The sequence below is a fragment of the Podarcis cretensis genome (assembly GCF_951804945.1).
Source record: "Podarcis cretensis genome assembly, chromosome: 11".
Classification (NCBI taxonomy): domain Eukaryota; kingdom Metazoa; phylum Chordata; class Lepidosauria; order Squamata; family Lacertidae; genus Podarcis; species Podarcis cretensis.
This window is the reverse complement of record NC_137180.1, coordinates 46,230,833-46,257,291: the sequence shown is the minus strand read 5'-3', so window position 1 is coordinate 46,257,291 and position 26,459 is coordinate 46,230,833. Positions and strand designations below refer to the sequence as shown.

General features: G+C 44.4%; 1 protein-coding gene across 3 annotated transcripts in view; it reads left to right on the top strand.

Moving 5' to 3' along the window:
• Positions 1-26,459, top strand: part of NNT (nicotinamide nucleotide transhydrogenase) — a 53,861-nt gene that overhangs the window by 7,549 nt on the left and 19,853 nt on the right. For all 3 annotated transcript variants that reach the window (XM_079994751.1, XM_079994752.1, XM_079994753.1), the window contains exons 3-16: positions 6,133-6,362; positions 9,781-9,998; positions 10,757-10,844; positions 13,550-13,638; positions 14,263-14,450; positions 15,831-15,964; positions 16,331-16,522; positions 17,168-17,321; positions 18,171-18,332; positions 19,589-19,699; positions 21,346-21,491; positions 22,808-23,003; positions 24,633-24,866; positions 26,195-26,355. In XM_079994751.1, coding sequence (XP_079850877.1) covers positions 6,133-6,362; positions 9,781-9,998; positions 10,757-10,844; positions 13,550-13,638; positions 14,263-14,450; positions 15,831-15,964; positions 16,331-16,522; positions 17,168-17,321; positions 18,171-18,332; positions 19,589-19,699; positions 21,346-21,491; positions 22,808-23,003; positions 24,633-24,866; positions 26,195-26,355 — 2,303 coding nt within the window. The remainder of the gene's footprint in view (positions 1-6,132; positions 6,363-9,780; positions 9,999-10,756; positions 10,845-13,549; positions 13,639-14,262; positions 14,451-15,830; positions 15,965-16,330; positions 16,523-17,167; positions 17,322-18,170; positions 18,333-19,588; positions 19,700-21,345; positions 21,492-22,807; positions 23,004-24,632; positions 24,867-26,194; positions 26,356-26,459) is intronic.

The window sequence follows — 26,459 nt, the reverse complement described above, 5'->3', positions numbered from 1 at the left end:
ATGCCAAGGGCAAGGAAAGTCCATGATGAAGTGCAAGATAATACTTCCGCAGCTAGCAAATATTTGTGGAACTCAGCTAATTAAATATATCAATATATCTAGATACTTTTTATCTTCAGGTTAAAGCTTAATCTGCAGTGGTTGCTTTCACAAAACATATTCTGTGAGACTCTTCTTTTTTTCTTTTCTTACTGGACCATACATATTTGGTGAAGCTTGGGAATTTGTTAACCAACCCTCTTACTTCCCCAAACCCTTCCCTATTACAGTGGTATCTTGGTAGTCAAATGGCTTCGCTCCTGAACAAATTGGCTCCCAAATGCTGCAAACCCGGAAGTGATTGTTCTGGTTTGTGAACGTTTTTAAGAAGCTGAACGTCCGACACTGCTTCCGATTGAGTGCAGGAAGCTCGTGCAGCCAATCGGAAGCCGTGCCTTGGTTTTTGAACCATTTCGAGAGTCGAACGGACTCCTGGAACAGATTAAATTCGAGAACCAAGGTACCACTGTACTTCTTGTCAGTCTCTGTCTTCTTTCCCCACTCCTCTTTTGTCCTAATTAGTGGTGTAGGAGAGCTGAAAATAACACCAATATATTTCACATCCGGCAACCAACGCGCCCTTTTGGTTTCAGATAGTACATGGGTAGATGAATCTAGAAATCCCGGGTCACAATTATTCACGGCCCTCTAGTGGCTTTGGTGGCTAATTTACCAGAAGTAATGTATTTATCATTAACTCTGGAAGTGTATACTCGATTCTGACCAAACTAAGCCTCCCAATGTCTGTTTTGTCACCTGACATCTCATCTGGTTTTTAATCATATACTTATTGGATGGGCAAATTCTAGTTCACAGAGCGGTGCAAGTAATCAAGAATGGATGAGAATAGAGCATCAGAAGATGATTATGGAATTTTAGCAAAGCATGAAATCCACTTTTCATGCTCAGTCCAAAATTCTGTAGGTAAAACAGTAGTTTGTATCATAGGAGGGTTCTTGCTCTGTAGAAGGAAGGTCAGCTTTCATTGACTATCTAAGGTCTGGGCAAAAATGGAATGGTTTTTCTCCTATTAAGTCACTGAAAGGCATGTTTACACTTGTGCCTCTTATGTTTACAGACAGTCTTTCATGTAGCTTGGCACACAGGCAGGAGGCAGAGTGGTAGCTCTGCATGACTAAGAGTAGCTAAAAACGTCTTTAAGGAATAAACTGAAACTGAAAATGGATGTCATATTAATGTTTTGAGTTGCTCTTTTGCTTCCTTTTTGTGTGTGTGTGTGTGGGGGGGAATATTCTGCAGTTCACTGGTGTAGCAAGCACTTTTAGTCTGACTTTGGCAGTAGCTATTATGCGATGCCATTATGAAGTGAGTGCCAATGGAAACAGCCTGCTTTGCTTTTTGAATGGACCAGTCTCTGCTCAGCCATTAAATAGGGCATGTTTGCATATCATGCTAAACCACGGTTTAGGACAAAGAACAGGAGCTGTCACAAAACCCAGGCTCACACACTTTCCTCTCCATCTGTAGGGCCCAGGAGCAGGACTTTGGTAGCTCTTAGCTTCATATTCCCAAAATCTTTGCTTATCATTGTCTGGATCAGGGATCTTTCATTTTTCTTAAAAAACAAAACAAAACGCAAAACCTAATCAGTTTCTAAACTAGCTAATTTCAAACTGGAACTTCTGTAGCTGGCTTGGTTAAGTGTTGTAAACCAGAATCCCTGGCCAGGATGACAAGAGATTATAGAAAATAGAAGCTAAAACTCTGCTGGGATCCTCCTAGCCATGTGGAAAGAGGAGAGGGGAACACAGGGCATGCAAACTCAAACCTCCCAGTTTTAATTTCTTTGCTCAAATTCTGGTTTAGTGTGACCTGCAAGTGTTTCCTCCCAGTATTAGATTAAGATCAGTTGAACTCATTTTTAAGACGATTAACATGTTGGCCTCTTCACTGGAGGATACATGAAACTTTCTGTTAACTTTACCACTTCCTTTGCTGGTCAGAACAAAGTAACAGGGTGCTTTTTACATAGCAATCAAGGTGAGTGGTGGTTGTGATTATCCTAGGAATTTGCTTAAGCTTGTTGCCGTCCCATCCTGTGTCTGATTGCCGGCTGCAGGTGGATCCTACCATTCATATCCTTCATTCGCTCCTTTCCTGTATTTCCTACCTACTCCCAGCCTACACAGTTTCTTAATGCAGTATAGTAGATATAGTATGGGACTTGAAGCTAGGCGACCTTAGTTCACTTCCCTGCTTGGCTATGGACTTAGCTGAGTGTAACAGAGCCAGTCAGCGCCTCATGGTCTTATTTATTGGTTTATGCCACCTTTTAAAGCAGGGCTGAGCGAACTTTGGTCCACCCAATGTTGCTGAGCCACAACTGCCACCCACCTTAGCCAGCATGGCCAGTAGTCAGGGATGATGGGAGTTGTAGTTCAGCATCGTCTGGAAGGTCAAAGGTTCCCCCCTTTGATTTAAAAGGTTAACACTCTTTTCAATGTGATTTACAGAACAAAAACCGAAACTATTTATATTTTCACACATGCAACGTTAAAATAACTCCATTGCAAAGCAAAATCATCAGCAACAGCCAAAGCCATAACTTTAAAATATTTCACCAGCAACAGTTTAAAGCTGATCCAGGTCTCTTTAGGCTTGTTTTTTAAGCCTTTTTAAAGGAGGGACCTCAGGAAATGCATTGCAGAGGGATGGGTCCACAATAGAAAAGTTCCTGCCTTAAATAGGATGAAATGAGATTATGGGTTTTTTTTTGGCACACTGCTCTGAGTTCCTTAGAGGGTAGGATATAAATGTAGTAGTAGAAGAAGCCATTGGGTTGTCCTTTTCCAGCTAGCATGATTGATGGTGAGTGATTGGTGCAGTACTTCGTTGGATTGCAGTGACAGTCAGTGCTGGGCTTATCATGTGAGGTGTGAAGGATGCCCCACTGAAAGCTGCTGATTTGCTGCCTTTCCAGTTTCACTGGAAGATGTCAATGTAGGTGTGCAATTTTACTGAGTCAATGTAAACGGAAACGTCTTGGTCTGCTTCCTCCACGCTATTCATTGTATCTTTTTTTTCTGTCTTCATTCTACCTCACTCCCTTCAGGCTGTCTCCTTGTCTTCCCGCAGAACTCTGAAAAAAGGTGAGCAGCTTCTTCGGAAGCTGTTGGTATAGTGAGTTGGTAAATAGGCACAAATTTTGTTTTTCCCCCTTCCCCATCTTAGCAGTAGTCTTTAAAAATAGTCTCTTGTCTAAAGAGGCTGCAGTCCTAAGCACACTTACTAGATAGTAAGCCCCATTGTGTTCATTGGGATTTGCTTCTGAATGGCTGTGCTTAGATTGCACTTTTGGTGTCTACTCTTGGGTTTTGTCTCTGTGGAAGGTCACTGAGGAGTCCATGAAGGCGACCAACACAGTGCTGCTCTCTTCCTCTCCGTAGTTCCCTGTAGATTTCCATTTTGTGAGATTTAAGCAAAATTGAGGTGATCCTCTGTGAATGGCGGAAGCTTACCAGGGATGATGTTGGGTCCTGTGGCTGGCCTTTTATGTCCGAGCGATGCTTATTCCATGCTTCATCTTTGTAGAAGCCATTGCTGTGAGCTGGTGAATGGGAGGTCATGACCGGGCATTTTATCAGCGCTTCCCAAAGCTACCTTGTTTCTTCACAGGGGAAAGGGGTGATACCTTAAAGAAGGGGTGAGCAACTATGGTATATTGTTAACTCATAGTTAATAAGTAACATTATTTTTAGTATTAGTATTATAATAAAGGGTTGGCCTGGCACTTCAGTTTTGGAGAAGACTTGCGCTCATACCAGTGGGAGCCAGTTTATTAGGAGGGGTGATTTTCATTGGGATGGCAGCTGAGGAGTAAAGCAGCAAACATCTACCTCCCCTGTGCACTAGGATGCCAATGAAAATCTCTCATGGTCCACCAGTTAGGCCTTGGGTGGAGTTTCCATTACTGCTGACAGGGTGGTGTAGTGGTTAAGAGCGGTAGACTTGTAATCTGGTGAACTGGGTTCAATTCCCTGCTCCTCCACATGCAGCTGCTGGGAGACCTTGGGCCAGTCACACTTCTTTGAAGTCTCTCAGCCTCACTCACCTCAGAGTGTTTGTTATGGGGGAGGAAGGGAAAAGGAGATTGTTAGCCGCTTTGAGACTCCTTAGGGTAGTGATAAAGCGGGATATCAAATCCAAACTCCTCTTCTTCTTCAGGAGCTTTTTCCCAATCCTAATTGCCACCGGTGTGTTTGTGTGTGGGGATTATTTTCCTTAGGATGGCAGCTGAGGGGGTAGAGAAGTATAAAAGAGAGAGAATGAGTTTGGTGGACGGGGAGGGGGGAGAGACAGAGAGAGGGGGGAATAGCACCACCCATGCCAGATAATGTGCTGCAAGCATATACGTCAGATCCTAGGGGCCAAGGCACTTCCACCCCCCCCAGTGTTTCTTTGGGGGCCCAGGCTCCCTCAATGTTCAGAGGGCCTTGGGCTCTGCCCCCCCGGCTCCTCACGACGTTGCGTGTGTGTGACATCAGGACACCACATGACGTCCCCTCAGTCATCTTGAGAAGATGGTGCCTCTGGTCCTGAGAACATAGTAAGTCCCTACTGGGTCAGGCCAATGGCCCATCTGGTCCAGCTTCCTGTTCTCACAGCGTCCAACCAGATGCCCGTGGGAATCCATCCCATAAGCAGTACCTGAGCAGAAGAGCCCTCTCCCCTCCTGTGGTTTCCAGCAACTGCTATTCAGAAGCTTATCACCATCAGGAATAAGAGCCATGGATAGCCTTTACCTCAGTGAATCTGTGTAAGCCACTTCTAAAGCCATCCATGTTGATGGGCTTCACTGCCTCATGTGGTAGCGAATGCCATAGTTTTAACTATGCACCAACAAGGACCCCTTTTTGTTTTTGTTTTGGTCTGCCTTGAATCCTCCATCATTCAGTTCTCAACACAAGTCCTAGGATTGTGAGAGAGGGAGACAACATTTTCTCTATCCACTTTCTCCGTGCCGTGCATAATTTTATAAACTTCTATCATGTCGCTTCTTCTCTAAACTAAAAAGCTGCAAATGCCTTTTTAGTTTTCCAAGAGATTACTCCTTAAGTAATGGAACAACAGTTTCTCCACTCCTGTTTTATGGCTGTTGGTGTTTCTGGTGTTACAGCATTTGAAGGAATGTTGGTCACATGTTTTGGAGGAACAGAAACATTGGAGCCTGGCCAAGTGGCATGTGGAACATGACCTTGTGAGAAATGGCTGCAGGACCAGTTCAGCCATAGACTTGCTAATTGGCCTTAGGCAAGTTGCTGGACTCTTAGCTGGAGTTTTTCACCTGTAAAATGAAAGAAGTCTATCCCAAGGTCGTCACCTTTGTAGTTAAAGAAGACTATAAAAAACATTGTACCCAAAGTGCAAAGGACTGTAGAATTTTTATAAAACCCAAACATTATGCATGCTAATAAGTTTTACACCTGAGAGAAGAAGATATTCTTAGACTTCTACCACTAAGTTCACACAACCGCTTTTCATAGAACTCAAGTGCTTACTGTTTTATTTAAATTGGACTTGGGCCACAATCCTGCACACTTATGTAGGAGTAAGGCTCATGGAGCTTCTTGGGATTTGCTTTCTGAGTGATTGGGCTTAATCATTTGAATGTGTTTATCTTTTCCAATACTATGAATAGTTAATGTTTTTTATTGAATTACTCCTGCCATATATGCACTGGTGAGTTGTTATAGACTGGTATCTAAAGGGATGATGGTTGTCCATCATATTTTCAGCCTGAAGCATTGTACAGTGGTACCTCGGGTTACATATGCTTCAGGTTACCGACTCCGCTAACCCAGAAATAGTACCTCGGGTTAAGAACTTTGCTTCAGGATGACAACAGGATGAGAACAGAAATCGCATGGTGGTGGGGGGAGGCCCCATTAGCTAAAGTGGTGCTTCAGGTTAAGAATGGACCTCTGGAACAAATTAAGTATGTAACCAGAGGTACCACTGTACATGCAAACGACTATTATCATTGGAGGTTGTTTTCTCTCTTTCTCTCTCCCCCCCCCCCTGCCCTTTGCAAACTACCAAAGGATTTGCTGTTTGCTTCTCTTCCATTTACAGGTATCCCATATAAGCAGCTGACTGTGGGTGTTCCCAAGGAGATATTTCAGAATGAGAAGAGAGTTGCCTTGTCGCCAGCAGGAGTTCAAGCCCTGGTTAAACAAGGGTTTAACGTTGTTGTGGAGTCGACTGCAGGAGAAGCTTCCAAATTCTCTGATGACCATTACAGAGAGGCAGGGGCACAGATCCAAGGGACGAAAGAAGTCTTGGCATCTGATTTAGTCGTCAAAGTAATTCTGGATTTTTTCCCCAATACTTCCCTATTGCAGGTGTGGGGAAACCATTTCAGCTTCCGGGGCCCGCTAGCCAGAGGTGGGTGGGGCCATAGGCACACGTGGGCATGCCTAGAGGCAAAAGTGGGCATCGCAATGGATGTGACTCCTGCCTTTGTACCAGAGGCTATGTTACAGCCAAGTAAAAAATTCCCACCCACCCACATCATTCCATCTAGACAGGCAAGAGCCATCAACATAGTTCCCAGGGACATATTCCAGCCAGGCAAAAACATTGAGCAAAGGGACATAGAAAATGGGTGTGTGGCTTGGGGAAGGGTTGTGGCTCAGTGATAGAAGGTCCCAAGTACAATCGCTGTCATCTCCTGGTATGGCTGGGGATGGTTCCCTGTCTGAAATCTTGAGGAATGGCTTCCAATAAGGGTAGATAATATTGCGCTAGATGGATCATTGATCAGGCTTGATATAGGCAGCTTCCTATGACAGTCCCAAGGGTAGGATAGAGAGGCCTGTGCGGCTGCATTTGGGCCCCTGGCCTGAGGTTCCTTACCCCTGCCCCATTCATCCTGTCATACAAATGCCCTATTTATGTGGTCGCTGCTGAGTAGAGAAATAATGCTGAGTTAACCTCGTAGGGTGGAGTCAGACTGCAGCAAAGGCACAGAGTGTCACAGATTCACTGCCAGATGGCAGCTTTGATGCAGGCTGCGATCTGGAGGTGTTGAGTTTGCACTTGCCCATGGAGTCTTCTTAGTTTCCCCACCAAATATAGACTCCCAGTACTTTATGTTTTGGAGGCCACTGAACTACATTTTAGCCTGTGCAGTGGTGGCTTTCCAACCTTTGCATTCCAGAGGATCCTGGTGTTTCCAGGAAGCTTACTGATGCCAGGGACGCAGGTGGCACTGTGGGTTAAACCACAGAGCCTAGGACTTGCCGATCAGAAGGTCGGTGGTTCGAATCCCTGCAACGGGGTGAGCTCCCATTGCTCAATCCCTGCTCCTGCCAACCTAGCAGTTCGAAAGCACGTCAAAGTGCAAGTAGATAAATAGGTACCGTTCCGGCGGGAAGGTAAATGGTGTTTCCGTGTGCTGCTCTGGTTCGCCAGAAGTGGCTTAGTCATGCTGGCCACATGACCCGGAAGCTGTACATCGGCTCCCTCGGCCAATAAAGCGAGATGAGCGCCGCAACCCCAGAGTCAGTCACGACTGGACCTAATGGTCAGGGGTCCCTTTACCTTTACCTTTACTGATGCCAGGTTCAGTAATATATGGGCCTACAGTTTCTGCAGGCAATCTAGCAAGGCCTCACATGCTTGCCCAGGTTCCCTTGCCATGTGAGAATGGCGAGAATCCTTGGATTCATTGGTGCGGTGTAAATGAATGTGTGTAGCAGACCATTTACCACTGGGGAGCTCTTCCTGTGCTAGGAAAGATCTGAAGGCAATTAGTAAACTGATATGAGTATTTGCTTGCATGAGCGAGTGATGGGAGAATTCCAGAAATGCAAAGCTAGATCTATGGAACTGGCCCATGGTGATCTGTGCATCAGGGCTGTTCACATATAAAGGAAGCCAGTGCCACATATTCATGAGTGTGCGATTTGTGTTGCCTACAGTCCTCCTTTGGCTCACTGCAGTTGCTGCAAAATAACCTCAATAAGTAGCCTCAGTGTAGTAGCTGCTATATATTATAAGGATTGTTAAGTACAGTAGCTCATTGCATAAGTCACTTGCACTGTCTGTAGAATTTCCATGCAACTAGATGCTAGGAAGATAAGTTAATTCCTTCCCCCGTTTGGCAACCACAGCTCATGCGTCTATCCTAACTCTCCAGATGTATTCAACAGATGGTGTGTGGGTGAGAGCTTTCTCAAAATATTGATTGCATATTTTTTATTTTGTATGTGCTTCGATATATTGTGATCATGAGCCACAGTTGCCATATTAAAAAAAAATTAAGTTTCCTCTGCTGGCTGCATCGGTGATCTTTAATCAGCCTGCAGGGATAGTGTTTTTTTTAAAAACACTATAAATGTGAGGAATGGGATTTCCCTGCCATGATATTTCTAAAACATGTGTGAGCAAATCCTCAAACAGAAAGGAAACCTCAGTCCTTGCAGTCCAAATGCACTTATCACAAGGCACGTTATCGATTGAGCAAAGTCCATTCCTGCAGCTGCTCTTGAATGGCAATGATGTGCTAAGTCTTGGCTCCTGTAGTCTAAACATTTCGAAATGCATCAGGAGCTGCCTTATACAAAATCAGACCATAGGTCAACATTATCTCTACACTGACTTGGGAGTGGCTTTCTAACATTTCAGGCAAGATTGTTTCTTTGCCATTCTAGGGATTTCAGAGTTTGAAAAGGGGAACCTTTTGCTTCCAAAGCATGTGCTTCACTGCTGAGCCATGGTCTGCCTAGAAACATATGGAATTATAAATTTTGTTCACAGCAGCTTATTCACCTCATGTTGCAGTAATGAAAGCACATCAGCTGGCAATTGAGATGTTCTTGGTTTAAATCTTGCTTCAGACTTGGAACGCAGAATTGGCCTTACTATATCTCACCCTCAATGCATTCTTCCCTTGTTACCATAATAATGATAATAATTACCCGACCCCACCCATCTTCCCCCCCTCCACCCCTTTTCTTCCTAATGTCTCAACAAATGAAACTGATTTGTAAAAATGTTACATGGAAAAAATACGAGAGACATTACACATACTTCTGTAAAACAAAAACAAACAAACAAAAAATAAAAAATAAAAAATAAAAATATTAGCCTGCACCACAGAGCTATTTGAGGATTGCTGAGATACTGTATTTGAGAGCTGTAGTGCTGCAGTGGCTGTTAGGCTGAGCTCGGAACCATGACTCCTCGTTTCAAAATCTTCCCAGGGCTATTAACTCAGAAGGTATTGTGAGGCAACCCACGTGCTCCCAGAGATGAAATTCTGGTGTAGATTTGGGCCCTGGCAGGTGCAATTGAGGGTATAACAATTTGCCTTCTGCCACAGTCCCAATCTGGAATGGGAAGGAAAGCTTCCAGTTACTGTTTCCCTAATGCAAATAGCAGATGTTGGACCCCTCATCTGGACTGAGACTGCAGCTGGAGGGGGCAAAGTGTTGAAGATCACTTACACTACTGCCAAGGGTCCGAGCTACATCAGTCTCCTACACCTACTGTTTGCACTTAAAAGCAATGTCAATGTACCTGTAAATGGTTTGAACGTTACCTATTTTAACACCAGTTCCTTTGCAACATTGGAATGAAAACTGCCCTTCTTTATATGCAGGTGTTTAGGATTATTAGGAGGATTCCCGAGAAGCATATTGAACAGTCTTTAGCACTATGAAAATGCTAAGTGATGCTTTATTAATTTTATTAATTTTTGCGCATTCTCAATTTCAGGTGAGAGCTCCTATGTTGAATCCAGCTCTTGGCATGCACGAGACAGATCTCTTTAAGTCATCCGGTACCCTAATCAGTTTTATCTACCCAGCTCAAAACCCAGACCTCCTGAACAAACTGTCAGAAAGAAGAACCACTGTCTTGGCTATGGATCAGGTCCCTCGCGTGACCATTGCTCAAGGATATGATGCTCTCAGCTCCATGGCCAACATCGCTGGGTATGAAAACACAGTGTTTTAACCAGCTGTGGTGATTACATCAATGAGCAGTTGGGTTTTGGTTGGGATTCATATCCCAAACAAAGGTTTGTTTTCGTTTGTGAACAAGGGCAGCCAGTGTGGTGCTCTCCACACCTTGTGGACCATAGCTTCTACCATCACTGGCATGCTGGCTGCGGCTGATGGAAGTTGTGGTCTGCAATATGGTGAGGGCACCATGTTGTCTATCCCTTGGATAAGCGATTATGTCCAGTTGTGGAGATATGCCTGGAGGTGTAGTCAAGGCAGATAGCCAAGCTATCCGGTTTGGAAAATATTTAAGAACTGGTATCTATTTGGGTTCAAATAATGTATAGGAATCTGAAGCCCACTAGGTTCCCTCTTATTACTGAGGGCAAGGATCCATTAGTTGGGAAAGGAATTAGGAAGGAATTACTTGCAGGTGAAGAATCTGAATACCGGGGGTGAATACTTGCACATAGAAAGGAGTTTTTAAGCTCCTGCAAATTTGACCCAAACTTTGTAAAGCCCAAAGAGCACGGGCCAGATCAGAGGGAGGTTGCCATCAACAGCTTGCGCATCTCCTTAGGAATGAGGAAATGAGAAGGCTATGTTTTGGACAAGCAAATTTGTCCAGTAAATACCTCTGCTATTTGTACCATCTTATAATAAACAACAATACCCTCTTCTAAATAAATAAAATAAATGTAAGGTTGGGAAATGATACGGATGCTTGTGTTCTCTTTTATTTCTGACAGCTATAAGGCAGTTGTGTTGGCAGCCAATCACTTTGGTCGTTTTTTTACGGGTCAGATCACGGCAGCTGGCAAAGTCCCTCCAGCAAAGGTAGGTAATGAAATAAGTGCAAGTGCTGTTATTTGCAGGCACAATCATCAGGTGATAGAAATGTGACGTGACTTTGCATTTCAACTGCAATAGATACTGGTTGGAATTTTGTTTCATAGGATGACTACCTCCCCCCCCCCTTTATTTAGCATCTCTCAGTGAGCCAAATATAGCTTCTTTTGCTGTTAGTAGGCATTTGTTTGGATGCAGCTGAGGCTGAATGGCTTATGAATTGGCATCCTTCAAAGTTTAAGATGTTCAAATTGTAGACATTTAATATAAAAATTGGCTTGCTGTTGCTGGAATACAAGGTCTTCATACGTAGCGTGATGTGTCTTATGAATTGCATTTTTGGTTAAAGAGATGCTGTGCTTTTTATCTAGACTACAACCTAAAGAACAATACTTTGCTTGATGTCTAGAATTCTAGGTTTAATTTTTGTTTTTACGGGCCCCCTTTTTGTTACAGGCTTGTAAAATAAAGTCCAAAGATCTGTACTGAGTCTAGTGCTGTTGTAACAAGTACAGTACAAAGTGTTAAAATAAAATAAAAAAATTCCTTCCAGTAGCACCTTAAAGACCAACTAAGTTAGTTCTTGGTATGAGCTTTCGTGTGCATGTATCTGAAGAAGTGTGCATGCACACGAAAGCTCATACCAAGAACTAACTTAGTTGGTCTTTAAGGTGCTACTGGAAGGAATTTTTTTATTTTGTTTTGACTATGGCAGACCAACACGGCTACCTACCTGTAACTAGTACAAAGTGTTGTGTGCAGATCCTAAAGTACAAAATACACACATAGTTCAATACACAGATATTTGTGTGTGTGATTTGCCACTTTCCCCTTTAAAAGTGGGAAAGCCCCAAACCTGACATGTTGGTGTGTTTTAATAACTTTTTTCTGCTGTTCATTTTAATTATCATTTAGATGGTTTAAATAATTAAACTTTTTAAAATATAATTTTAATATTAATTCTAGGTTTCATTAGAATCAAGGACTATATCAATTTTGATAAATAAAACAATATAAGGGTGGAGAAAATATTAGAGTATATCAAAGGGCAAGTAATATGTGCTTTATTTTGTTCCTGGAGTATTTCTGTACAAAATACTGCACCAGATACTGCTCTGGCAAGAGGATTAAATTCGGCTCTCCAGGAGCAATGTAGTAATCGCTTGGAAGCTTACTGACCAGACTGCGTTTATTCTGCGCTAACCAAATCAGATTTTTTAGTGGGGAAAGCTCTGTGGTCTCTTAATTTATGCAAATTAAGTATTCTTGCATATGTTTTCATTAGTCTGCATGCATAGAAGAAGATTCACCGTCCTGCACTGTAATTAGTGAGAGGGAATCAGTGGAATGTCAGTGGAATCTTTATCCCCTGTTACTAATTGTGTGTGATTTCCATGGAAATTGTGGCTGGAGAGAGAAGGCTAGAATTTTCCTTCCTCGTGAGCTGTGGTCCTGCTAAAAACTTCACTTTAGTTTACTATTAACAATTAATTATAAGTAATAATAATGGCAATTGCCTGACGTGATTGTTAGGCCTTCAGATTTGCCAGATGTTGAATGCAAATAATGCCTGGTTCCAAGGAACTGTGGGATATGCATGCAATCCTGCTTACTGTGCTGCTTATGTACTTAATGGAAAGGTGGTAGTCCCTGATTTAAGTTTAGTGCTATCACCCTGCTGCTCCCTCACATTCCCAAGGAGAAGCTGCACTGGATTTAGCTATTGTCTTCCTCCAGCTGCTTACAGATGGTGCATGGTTACTGTGCAGCTTTTGGTTTTCTAAATCTACCCCGAAAGAAGCCCTGGCTGCTCTTTTCCCAAATACTGTTGCACTGTTTAGAAAGATGCAAGGGATAATACAGATTAGATTAGTGCCGAGCTAGTTTAGCTATATCTTGGCATTGGGGGATTGTGGGAAGCCAGAACAAAAGTTTGGGAGTGTGGAGTATTAACCAGATGTAGAAGATGTTAATCCTCTTGGTCCCAAGGATGTGTCAGAGAAGTCAGAGAAGTCACACTGAAATGTGAGCAATGTGTTCATTTCTGCAGAGGACAAGAAGAATGTCCCAGAGTGAGAGAGCAAAGACTAGGAGGCCCCATGGCAAGGAAGGGGTCAGTTTGGTGTCCTTGACAAGCAGAAAATCTTTCTTGTGTAATAAACCAGAAGGATAAAACACTTTTTCTGTTTGGACTGTCAACAGAACAGCCAAACTGAGTTTTGTACTCTTAACCTAATGAGACTTCTTAACACTTTCAGAATATGGCTATGTCTGAACTGGGTTTTAAGACCTGAAATAGGGATTGTGAGAATGAGACCAAAGAACTGAGATATGTGCACAGTCACATTTAGTGTGGATATTTGGAATACTCCCATGTTTGCTCCTTTCCCAGCTTCCCGAATGTGCACAGGTGACCAGATATCCCATCAGAGGGAAAACTCACAATTGTGCCTAGGAGTAGTTCCTCTTGTTTACAAAATAGCTACCTGATGGCTGGGAAGTTGCAAAGGGTCCTTTTGATTGAAATATTATTCCGTTGACTGGCTGACTGCTTTGACTGAAGAAGCTGGGTTCTGCTTGAACTTGCTTGTAAAATATTCAGGCTCAGGAAACCATTTTCATTCCATATTCATTGACACTGAACCAATGCCAGTTGATTTGTGACTTAACTGCACTGTGTTTTGCGGACGCAGGTTCTGATCATTGGTGGTGGAGTCGCAGGCTTAGCATCTGCAGGAGCAGCTAAATCAATGGGAGCTGTGGTTCGTGGGTTTGATACCAGGTATGTGCATACCCATTGTAAATTATTGCTAGCGGCCTTACTATTTCATTTGTATCCATCTATTCTGCCAAGGAGGGGACGTGGGTGGCGCTGTGAGTTAAACGACAGAGCCTAGGACTTGCCGATCAGAAGGTCAGCGGTTCGAATCCCCGCGACGGGGTGAGCTCCCGTTGCTTGGTCCCTGCTCCTGCCAACCTAGCAGTTTGAAAGCATGTCAAAGTGCAAGTAGATAAATAGGTACCACTCTGGCGGGAAGGTAAACGGCGTTTCCGTGCGCTGCTCTGGTTCGCCAGAAGTGGCTTAGTCATGCTGTACGCTGGCTCCCTCGGCCAATAAAGTGAGATAAGCGCCGCAACCCCAGAGTCGGTCATGACTGGACCTAATGGTCAGGGGTCCCTTTACCTTTATTCTGCCAAGGAGTTTGGGCCAGCATGTCATATGTGGGGTCCCAGAGAAACATAGGAAATTCCCTTAAAAAGCTGGGCTTTGGTCCATCTAGACCACCCCTGTGGGCCTATTTGACCCAGTAAAAAGCCCTTCCTGGGTGGAGCCTTTGCTAACGCTGTCCTTTCGTTTCTCCCCAACTTTCCTGTTAATAGCTTATTTTTCTCTTCAAATATACAGAGCTGCAGCATTGGAGCAGTTCAAATCACTAGGTGCGGAGCCTTTGGAGGTTGACATAAAAGAATCTGGGGAAGGGCAGGGAGGCTATGCAAAAGAGATGTCTAAAGAGTTCATTGAAGCCGAGATGAAACTCTTTGCAAAACAGTGCCAAGATGTTGACATTATCATCACGACAGCTCTCATTCCCGGTAGGTGTCCTGTGGAGCAGGCAGCCCTTTTCCTGTTGAAATGAAAATAATGTGTTTACTTAAGCAGATTTGCAAAGATATTTGTTCTGACTTGGCGTCAAAACAGCACATGACTCGAAATTCGTCACTGGCTAGTACATCATGTTTTTAAAAACTTTGATAATAGGCACATGTGCACACAATGATTTTTATTGGGACCACAATGCATAGAGAGGGGAGATTGAATCCTTCCCTCCCCAGCCATGATCTTGCCAAAATTGCTTCTTCATTGTGTTGGTGTTTAGCTCATGGTGAAGGTGTTAAGGTTCATTCAATATTGGGTGGTCTTTTCTGAAGGCTATTAGCAGTGCAGGAGAGAGTGATTTTCGTCAGGATCATGACTGCGAGGGAAGTTTTCAACCTCTCCCTCTCTCTGCACACGGTGGTCCAAATGCAAGCTGTCGGTTAGTTGGCATTGTTCTTGCTTTTGCTTCGTGCCATTTGGAGCCCAAGATGTTAGCCCTGCAAAAGACATGAATAAATCTGCCATTGATACTAACTTCTGCTGACCTTCCAGCTGAAAGTAGTCACCACCTCAGAGCTGAGTTTGTGTGCAAGACTGCTAGGTTTCTTCCCATTACAGTGGTACCTCGGGTTAAGTACTTAATTTGTTCCGGAGGTCTGTTCTTAACCTGAAACTGTTCTTAACCTGAAGCACCACTTTAGCTAATGGAGTCTCCTGCTGCCGCCGCGCCGCAGGAGCACGATTTCTGTTCTCGTCCTGAAGCTCTTAACCTGAGGTACTATTTCTGGGTTAGCAGAGTCTGTAACCTGAAGTGTATGTAACCTGAAACATCTGTAACCCGAGGTACCACTGTACAGTACATTTCTGCCCATAACACTTTACTGCTGTCTCGTTTGGGATACAATTTGGAATACTCAGCACCAAGCCTCCCATGAGGTTGGCCACTCTTCAACTTCCCATGATGTTTTTGGTAGCGTCTTAGTGGAGGAGAGGGCTTCTTCCTATCTAGGGATGTATCTTGCTCCCATTGAATCTGGGATAATCTGGAAGTGAATCAGATTGTTGCGTATGGAAATGCATGCATGCAACTAAAATACTATGTTTACTGAATTACATGCAAATCAAGGGGAAAATTAAGAGAAATCATTTCTTCCTTTAGAGCACCCTTTCTCAACCTGTGGGTCCCCAGATGTTGTTGAACTACAACTCCCATCACCCCTAGCTAGCAAGGCCAGAGCTCAGGAATGATGGGAGTTGTAGTCCAACAACATCTGGGGACCCACAGGTTGAGAACTGCTGCTTTAGAGGAAAATGTGATCACTGGTTCTTCCTTATTTGGTGTACTTGATACAGTGCTTTCCTACTTTCCCCCCCAGGTAAAAAAGCTCCAATCCTCTTTCGGAAAGATATGATTGAATTGATGAAGGAAGGCTCAGTTGTTGTAGACCTAGCTGCTGAAGCTGGGGGAAACATTGAAACTACAAAGCCAGGAGAACTCTATATTCACAAGGTACTGGTTTCTTAATAGCCACCAGATATTCTTAGTAGCTGCTTTCAGCAGCAGCCTTTGTAAGTGGAGTAAGTCAGGGCCCCACCCACACATGCCAGTCTTGTCTACACTGACTGGCAGCAGCTCTCCGGGGTTTCTGATGGGACATTCCCAGCCGTACCTTGAGATGACCCCTAGGACCTATTGTATGCAAAGCAAATGGTATACCATTGAGCTGTGACCCTTCCTATTCGTTTGGCAAAATCAACATTTAGTACCATGTTCTTAGATGCTGATGTCTAGGAATGGTTCCCCCCCCCTAACTTTGACTTCAGGAGTTGTGCCTCAGCTTGCTTATTCATGAAGCCATATTTTTGGTATCTCCAGGGAATTACACACATAGGTTATACGGACCTTCCCAGCAGAATGGCCACCCAAGCCAGCACGTTATATTCCAATAACATCACCAAGCTCCTGAAGGCCATCAGCCCGGACAAGGAGAAGTTCTTCCTTGACATAAAGGATGAATTTGACTATGGTACCCTGGACCATGTTGTAAGAGGAACAGTGGTAATGAAGGTAAGCTAATCTATGTTATTTTTTAAATTGGGAGTCCAAGCCTCAGCCTGTTTTTCTTTTTTCTCTTCTACAACCTGAATTGAAGCACCTGTATGTTTTGAATGTTTTGAAATTCCCCTGGATAATCTGTCATCAATGTGCAAGGAGGGTAGTATTATTTGTGTTCAACTGCATTATACATGCATTACTTAATCCTGGGGGTACATCCATCAGTTTAGCCTTTTTTGGCTTCAAATGAACCAAGCATGTTGAATGGAACTAAACAGTGCATTCAGGTGCACACAATGTTATCCAGATATGATATCTGGCTATTCCTTTGTTAATTGTTAATTGTTGTTTGTTAAAAATGCTTGTGCATAGCTCCTTGCCAGTATAATATGCACACACACCAATCAGCAGATAAGATTTGCTTGAGAACCACTTTGTCAAGGCAGGAAAGGATCGTAGGTCCATACCTTTGTTGACACTTCCCGGAAGAGTGCTGCAAATCCCATAGTCACAGACACCTCTTACTCCTTTTGCCTCTGGATTTAAGAACTGGCAGGCTAAATCATGTCTCTGGGCAGTGGGGGGGGGGTCCACTTTAGCCCAGGAGATTGCAAATTCTCTGATCCGTTGGATAAAACCACAACTGCTTTTTCTCAGGACGGAAAAGTGATTTTTCCAGCACCACCTCCCAAGAACATTCCTCAGGCAGCGCCTGTGAAGCAGAAGACTGTGGCAGAGCTGGAAGCAGAAAAAGCAGCCACCATTACACCCTTCAGGAAAACAATGACGACTGCCTCTGCATACACAGCAGGTGAGAAAGCAGCTGCCGTACTCTGGCCACTCTGTGGAACCTGAATCCAAAGATGTCCCAGGGCCTAATAATGTCTAGAAGTAAAGATGGATCTTGCTGTCAAATTATAGGGAGCCAGGTAGCTATTCTTCCCTCTTCCACTCAGGTCATTCACCCTTGGCGAATCCTCTCAGGTGTGTGTGTATGTGTATGTGCATGTGCATATGCATATCAACTGTGGCTTGCATTCCTGCAGCCCCCATCTTCAGTTGATCCATACAGTGAGCTGAGAAGAAGGGGAGGCATTATTGTCCCCACTCCATTCAAATGATCAATTCTGTGACTTGGCGTGTGTGAATGATTTACATCCCTATTGGGTAAATGGGCTCTGCTCACCCCAGCACTCTTATTTTTTTGCCACTGCCAGAATTGGTGGAGGTAGAATAACTAACTTTGTGTGTGTGTGTGTGTGTATGTGCATACATATAGAGCTTTCCGAACCATCATGCTGTTTAATCCATTCTGGGCCTTTAAGCGGGAGAAGGAGAGAGATGAAATGTACATTGCCATAAAATATCAGAAGCAAGGTCTAGCTTTGCTAGTACTTCCCATGGATCATGTGCTATTTAGGCAGCCTGAAAATGCTAGAAAAATTACTTTGAGAAAAATGAATGACTTTGCCATCTTTGTAGGACTAGCTGTCTTAGCCACCTTGGACTCCTTTGGAGGAATGTGTGGGATACAAATTTAATAAATGAACACAACTGTAGAAACAAAGGGAGGCTGTATTTTGTCAGTGTTTAAAACTTAGCATGAAATCTACCATATGTTTTCATTCATTGCAGGACTTAATGCTCTCTTGTCTTGCAGGACTCAGTACCTTGCTCGGATTGGGTGTTGCCGCTCCAAATTCAGCTTTCACTCAGATGGTGACAACATTTGGCTTGGCTGGGATTGTTGGGTACCACACGGTGTGGGGTGTGACTCCTGCACTCCACTCGCCACTCATGTCTGTGACGAACGCCATCTCAGGTAATACAAATGACTGCTTTTTTTTTGTTTTGACCCTGACATTTCTCTGAGGGGTGATTTGTCACTTAAAAGTGTAAATGACACCAAACATACCTGTATCTGGAAATGTGTGTCATATAGGTGCCCTCAACTGACAGCCAGAGGATGGGTTGCAGCTCCCTCTTTGTGGGGTAAACGTTGCTGTCACATAATGTGTTCACAAGCCTAAAATGTGGGTTTTAGGTATGGTTACCAAAAAATAAGCCAACTAAAAGTATTGTTGGGACGCAAGGTATTACAGACTAGAGTCCTAGAGTCTATTTCATCACATGTACATTCTGCCTGGAAATTGGTAGGTTTATGCACAGTGGAGCCAGCTTTTACACAGTGATTAACAAAATGCAATATAATCAAATGGAATTAATTATGTTTTAGTTCTCTTGTCACCCAAGAATGGGCTAACGTTTGCAACATCAGCCATATAAAGCCCTGGCTTAGCCAAAAGGGTCTTGCAGAGTCCCCTTCAAAGTGCTGAACACTTTTGCAAAGTGCTCTGCATCAGGTGATTGATGAGATAACTATCTGGCCAAATCCAGTTTCCTGCCCTTATCTAGATACTTACCACTGTCATAATTTGGTAGGTAGTTTCTAGCTGTATTGCTGGTGACATTAAGTGTACATTTGGCAGGGTAGTCCAATGCAGATTTGAAAGTACTGTATTATCTAGTTAAGACACATTCAGACAGCACCTTATTCCATTTTCCCTGATAATTTTTGTGTTCTGTGTGATCTTTCACATAATATGAAATACACTTGTGGAAATCTAGTGAAAATTTAGCTCTCATTTCTATGTTAACTGCTTCCAGGAAAAAGACCCATTTGCAACCCCGCTAACCTGGAAAATTATGGCATACAGTCCTTTCCCACCATTTTCATGGGTGACTCATGGATGCAAAGAAGTACACATAAACACTAAAGGGTTTGTTTCTGGGTGGTGGTGAAATGTTCAATGATATTCGCTGCTGTGTCACACCAAACCTACTGGTGTGAATGAAATTTAGTGCAGTCTATCAGTCAAAAACTCACAGTTCCATAAGGCAACAGTTAATGCACAGTAGAAGGAATGTTAGAAACCAGAACAAGAGCATTGTAAACAGGATCACTAGCACAACAATCTCTGTTGGTGTTTGTCAATTCTTGAATAGGAGGCATATATAACAACTGGCATCAGTTCCCCCTATTGTACAGGAACTTAACTGCTGTTTTCCACCCCACAGGGTTGACAGCTGTTGGTGGATTGGCACTGATGGGGGGACAATATCTCCCTGATAATGTACCTCAAAGCCTTGCTGTTCTTGCTGCTTTTGTGTCCTCTATCAACATTGCAGGTATGGACTATCTTTTGGCTTTCTTGCTTATTGCCTTTAGGAATGTTGAACCAAAACAGTGATGTCACAAATTGCGGTGGCCAAGAGGTATGGTATGCTTGTGTATCCAAATTGAGAGAAACCAGTGAAATACGTTTCTGACCTCTAGTTATTTGTTCATGAGAAACCTGAGTCCTTAAGCTTATGCAGTGGCAACAAGATCCATCACTGGTCCTAATGTCACCATTATAGAGCAAGGACCATATAGCTCAGGGGCAGAATGTTTGCCTTACATGTTTGCCTTTCATGCAGGTCTTAGGTTCAGTCACTGATATCTCCAGGTAGGGCTGGGAGAGGCTTCCTGTCTGAAACTCTGGAGAGCCACTGACCGTCCATGTAGACAATACTGAGCTAAATGGACCAATGGGTATAACTCGGTATGGTATAAGCAACTTCCTCAGTGAGCTAAGGCCATGATGAGGATGACTTTGCCAGTGTTGGAGAGCTTTTCTATGAACTGCCTTAGCCTGAGCCAGACCACTGTAGCTCAGCATTGTCTACACTGATTGGCAGCAGATCTCGAAGGTTTCAGGTAGGAGTTTCTCCCAGCCATACCTGATGGGGATTGAACCTAGGACCTTCTGCATGCAAAGCAGATGCTCTGCCACTGAGCTATCACCTTTCCATTCCAGGCCTGGCTTGCTCTGCTGTTTATCCACAAGCTATCAGCAGCACTGTATTTCTCTCCTGATCCAACAGATATGCACTGGGGTCCTCTTGGACCTCTGGTTTTGGCATGTGTTGATACCATGCCACTCACATGGACCATGCCCCAGTCAGTAATAGCTAAACATTTGTTCTGGTTCTGGTTTCAGCCTCCCCCTCTTGCATGCATCATATAATAATTCACAATAGCATGAGGACGAACCTGTCAGGAACCACAGTCAAGCGTAGGTCAGTAATAAAAAACACAGTGCCGTTGAAGTTAGCTCTTCACTCAAGAGACCAAAACAGCTCAGGCCTTGTGATCCCAGCAACTCTTCCCAGTATGTCTTGCCCCAATGCAGCAGTTATGAGGACTGAAGGTCCCCGCCTTCCCACAGCTGCCTGACCCCTCCTCTCCAGGGTTTTCCCCAAGCAGTTGTAGACTGTGTCTGCGCACAACCAATCTCTCCTCTGCCCTTTCTCTCTGTGTTCTGGGTGAACAGAGGTTGAGGGAAGCTGGTCACAGCAAGAGGGGAGACTCCCTGGATTCTTCAGCAGCTGGCCTCTGTCCCCTGTGCCCGCTCCTGCCTCTGAGTCTGGTCTGCCCTCTGCTGCAGACTCTTCCTGCTCACTCAAGCCTGTTGCCTCCTCACCTTCCGACACCTCAACCCTCCTCCTCCCAGTCTGTCCCTTCTTCCCTCTCTGATCACTCATCATCATCCCACCACCAATCCCTGGGCTCTGAGCCGTCTTCCCTGGGGGGGGGGGGGAGTTCCTCAGCTGGTGCCTCTCCCCACTCCTCTGCATCCAGCCAGTCTACGCCAGCACCCTAGGAGAGGCTGAGAGTCTATTATTAAACAGAGGCTTAAACTTCAGAACAATTGCCCATTTTCCTAGCACTCAATAATACCATTATGCTGGTTTTGAAATCTAAATATTCTTTTCTTTTCTTTATGGGAAAGGTGGTTTCCTAGTCACACAGAGGATGCTGGATATGTTCAAGCGCCCCACTGATCCCCCTGAATACAATTACTTGTACCTGTTGCCTGCTGGCACTTTTATAGGAGGATATGCAGCAGCTCTCCATAGCGGGTATAACATTGAACAGGTAAGAAGATCTCTTGGGGACCCAGGGTACCATTTTCTTTCAGTGCATACAGAAAATGTAAATTGGCAGTTTTCGGGGGCATATTACAGACTGCACGCACACCCCTCCTGCCCCAATCAGCATCGAGGAACTGTAGTTTTTAAATGGTGCTGAGAATTGTATCTCTTTGAGAGGTGTAAACTACAGTTCCCAAGATTATTTCTGCATGTGTGTGCTTTAAATGCATGCTGTGTGAGACTGAATTCTATCTACCTAAGAGAGTCATCCCTCCCGCCCCCCCAATTTTTTGGCTGCAGCTTGCCCCAATTCTTCTGTGGTAAAAACACTGCAGAACCTTTGGGAATGGCACATGATAATGCAAACAAATTGCTAATGCAGAGAAGATGAGGGTTCTTAAACCCCCATTCTAAGTAAAGAATAGGACCCACATATTGGTTCGAATCCCCACGACGGGGTGAGCTCCCGTTGCTCGGTCCCTGCTCCTGTCAACCTAGCAGTTTGAAAGCACGTCAAAGTGCAAGTAGATAAATAGGTACCACTCCGGCGGGGAGGTAAACGGTGTTTCCGTGCGCTGCTCTGGTTCACCAGAAGCTGCTTAGTCATGCTGGCCACATGACCCGGAAGCTGTATGCCGGCTCCCTCGGCCAATAAAGCGAGATGAGTGCTGCAACCCCAGAGTTGGTCACGACTGGACCTAATGTCAGGGGCCCCTTTACCTTTACCTTTATTGGTTTGGCTTAGTAGGCAGTCAGGACTTTCTGTCTCCACCAAGTCCTCCTAAGAATTCTTTAGCTTGCAAAGTGGATATTTGTCACTTGGCTTCGGAGAGAGGCAGAAGCAAGCTGGAAAAACGTGCATTTCTTCTGCCTTCTCTGAGGCTCCCAGCCCAAAGCAAGAGCCGGAGGACTTCAAGGGAGATAAGATCTGTTCTTATACTTGGCACAGTGAAGAATGCCGTTCCCCAACCAAATTCATTGCAGCTCGTGCCAGAATGCCCCAGTTGTGTCAACGTATTTAGTAATCCGGCAGTTGTTCCATATAATTGCAGTGAGTGCAATATATCATTCTTTGCAGGAAATTAGGTGCTTTGGCATACAGCATTCCTGGTTCTGTTTGGTATACACAAACAGTCTTGGTTTACTCTCCTTTTACTCTCCTTCCGAGTATGTCTTTGGATTTGAAGTCTGTGGATGAGGCCTGTAGTACCCTCTCACCCTCTATTTTTTGGGGGTACGGTGTCTAGCAATTGCAGGTCCTTTATATGTTTTTTCAAAAACTCTTATTATTATTATTATTTATTATTTTCACTTCTTAAGATGATCTACCTGGGTTCAGGCTTGTGCTGTGTCGGTGCTCTGGCTGGCCTCTCCACCCAAGGAACAGCTCGGCTTGGCAATGCTTTGGGCATGATAGGTGTTGCTGGGGGCATGGCAGCTACTCTCGGAGGCCTAAAACCATCCCCTGAGCTGCTGGCGCAGATGTCGGGCGCAATGGCTCTTGGTGGCACCATAGGTGAGTGCAGAGCTAAAACACCACCTGGTTTTAGGAAAACCTCTGAACGCAGGACAGTGTCTTTTTTTTTGCAGTTGAGCCTAGTGCAGGTGATGACATTTTTCCCTGTCAGGTGTCTTCATGCTTCAGAGACGTGGGGAAACTTGTTTTCTTTTTAGCAGATAAAGCAGGGTGGAAAACTATTTTCAGCCCACAGTGGTGAGTGGGGGCCATGGGCAAAAGAGGGGGGAGGGAGCAAGAGATGTAAATTTTGTGATTATAGTGGTACCTTGGGTTACAGATGCTTCAGGTTACAGACGCTTCAGGTTACAGACTCCGCTAACCCAGAAATAGTACCTCAGGTTAAGAACTTTGCTTAAGGATGAGAACAGAATTGGCGCGGTGGCAGCATGAGGCCCCAATAGCTGAAGTGGTTCCTCAGGTTAAGAACAGTTTCAGGTTAAGAACAGACCTCCAGAATGAATTAAGTTCTTAACCTGAGGTACTACTGTACACATTAGGCAGCGGCTGTTTCTGGTTGTCCAGCAGGGCCCACCACCAGCAGAAGATATGGGGCCTACTAGAACCCCCTCATGCTTTGAGCTGGCGCCAACCTTCACAATACTTTGAGATGTGTTTCTTATATTTCTTTATAGTTCTTCAGCTCATTTTGAGCATATTACACTAATCCTGGCCTGACTGCACCAGCTGTCAGTTTTTGGAGCCAGTTGAAAGTGCTGGTTTTGACCTATAAAGCCTTAAATGGCTCAGGGCCACAATACATCAAGAACCTTCTTTCCCCATATGAACTGACTTGGACCCTGTGGTCATCATCTGAGGCCCTTCTTCATGCACCTCTTCCACAAGAGGTCCAGAGGGCAGCAACATGGGAACAGGCCTTTTCTGTGGTGGCTCCCCACTGGTGGAATGCACTCCCTAGGGAGACTTGCCTGGTGCCTTCATTAAATATTTCTTAGACACCAGGGGAAAACATTTCTCTACAACTAGGCCTTTGAAAAGTTGTGTAGTCTTTTAAATGTGCTTGTGGGAGGGGGTTATTAATTTGTTTTTACCATTTTATTATGTATTTTGTGTTCTCATTTTGTATTTTTATGTTGTGAACCGTGCAGTGATATTTGGATGAAGGTAGGCAGATCAAACCAACAACATGCTTTATATGCTCTGTCAAGACAAGCAAGAGCCATCATTAGAATTAAAGGACAGAGTCTATGAAATCATAGAGGTGTTTGAAGTCAGGAGTAGAAAGTAATTGGGGGGGGGGAAAGCTCCTTAGTTTCTTGGATAATAGGTGCTTAGATCAGGTGTGATGCCCTCCAGATGTTGTTGGACTACAGCTCCCATCCCTGACAATTGGCCACACTGGCTGAGGCTGATGGGACTTGCAGCCCAACATCTGGATGTGACCATGTTGGCTGTTGCTGGCCTTCTTGCAGTTGTGTCCAGCACTTCCTATATTATTCTTATTTTTAGGCTTGAAATGCAAACCAGAGACTGCACATTTGTGCTATTGCTGAAGAAACTTTTGTATTGTAGTGCATGCTGTCTCTAGCTTAGACGTTCCTGCATTGAGGGACAGCTTCCTCTTTACACACCACAGCATCGGATGGTTTACTACTTTTGTCTTGACAGGTCTGACAATTGCCAAACGTATCCAGATTTCGGATTTACCTCAGTTAGTGGCTGCTTTCCACAGCTTGGTTGGCCTGGCTGCTGTCCTCACCTGCATTGCTGAGTACATGATTGAGTATCCTCACTTTGATACTGATGCAGCTGCAAACCTCACCAAGATTGTGGCTTACCTTGGCACATATATTGGAGGTGTAACCTTCAGCGGCTCTCTCGTCGCTTATGGAAAGCTCCAAGGTAAATTGGCTTCTCTTCCTTTCCCTTCCCTTCCTGTCCCTTGGCATATCCTATCCATCTTTGTACACATGATTGCATACTCTTTGGTATGCATGTGTGCATGCCATTCCTCTTTGGTTTGGTTTTGGCTCAGGTGGTAAGCCTTTGTCCTGTATCCATATCAGACTGCAGGTGTGGACTCAAGTTGATCGAATACATTTTCACATATAAGAGATTCACTTGCAAATAGAAAGCTAACATGTATGGCTGTGATAGAGCCATTCTTCCTGACATCTAGGGCAGGGATGGGGAACCTGCAACCTTCCAGATGTTGTTGGACAATAACTCGCATCATTTCTGACCATTGTTTGTGCTTTCTGGAACAGATAGGAGTTGGCGCCTGGCAACATCTTGGGGGGAGGCACAGGTTCCCCAACCCTGTTGTAGAGATTTACCAGCTGCTGAATCAGGGCCTGGTTGTTGCCAGTCCAGCAATTCTTGGTTGACCCACACAGCAGCTTCTGATTCTCATGGGAACCTGGAATAATAATCTGCTGGGACATAACATCTGAAGTGGAAAGCCTGCTTTATACACAGAGCCTCCCTACACAATACATTTTCTCTGTGATCTGGGCTTTAAGTTTTGCAGAGAGCTTGTGTGTTTAGGGGATCCACCCTGCTTCAGACATTATGTCCCAACATTGCAATGGAGGGGGTGAGAGCAGCCTTAGATTTGGGGGGATGGGTCTAAAAAATTGGCACATTCTTGGCCCCTTCATGCAATTAACATGAGGGTTACCTGCGGTGTATCTTGTTTTCTGGGAGATGTACAGTGGGCTGTGGCTATTACTTCATGTCCCACCTATGAACTTTCCATGACACATAGCTGCCCATACTTGGAAGCAGAATGCCGTACTAGATGGACCATAGGTTTGATCAATCAAAGCATTTCTTATGCTCATTGTTTGAAGTATATAATTGGAAGATGTTATGGGCCAGGTTTGGAGAACCATTGGGCTTCTAGGTGTTTCTGAACTGCAACTCCCATCACCCCTGGCCATTGGCCATGCTTGCTGGGGCTGATGGGAGTTGTAGTTCAGCAATGTTATCCACATCCATTTCAGGACTACTATTTCATTGCTTCTGGAATCCTATTGATTCCTGTTGATGTTGCCCATGGAAGATGGAGTTGATATTGGGCCAAAAGTAGTGTAGAGCAGATGGAAATAGAAGAGGAACTTGATATTGGGTCTGTGGGCTTCTGCCTCCTCCTAAAGCTGCTGATTTTCTAAAGCTGCCAATTCTAGAAATTGAAAGATCTTCCTTCCTTCCTTATTTACTTACTGCAGGTATCCTGAATTCTGCCCCCCTCCTCTTACCAGGCCGGCACTTACTGAATGCCGGCTTACTCACTGCAAGTGTGGGAGGAATGATTCCCTACATGATCGATCCTAGTTACACAACTGGACTGACTTGTCTAGGGTCTGTGTCTGCTCTATCTGCTGTCATGGTGAGCATGGGATTTGAAGGGGGTGATTTGGAATGCTGTGCTAGTGAAAATGCCAAACTGTAAACTCTGATGCAGAAAAATCACATTTGTTACTAGGCATGCTG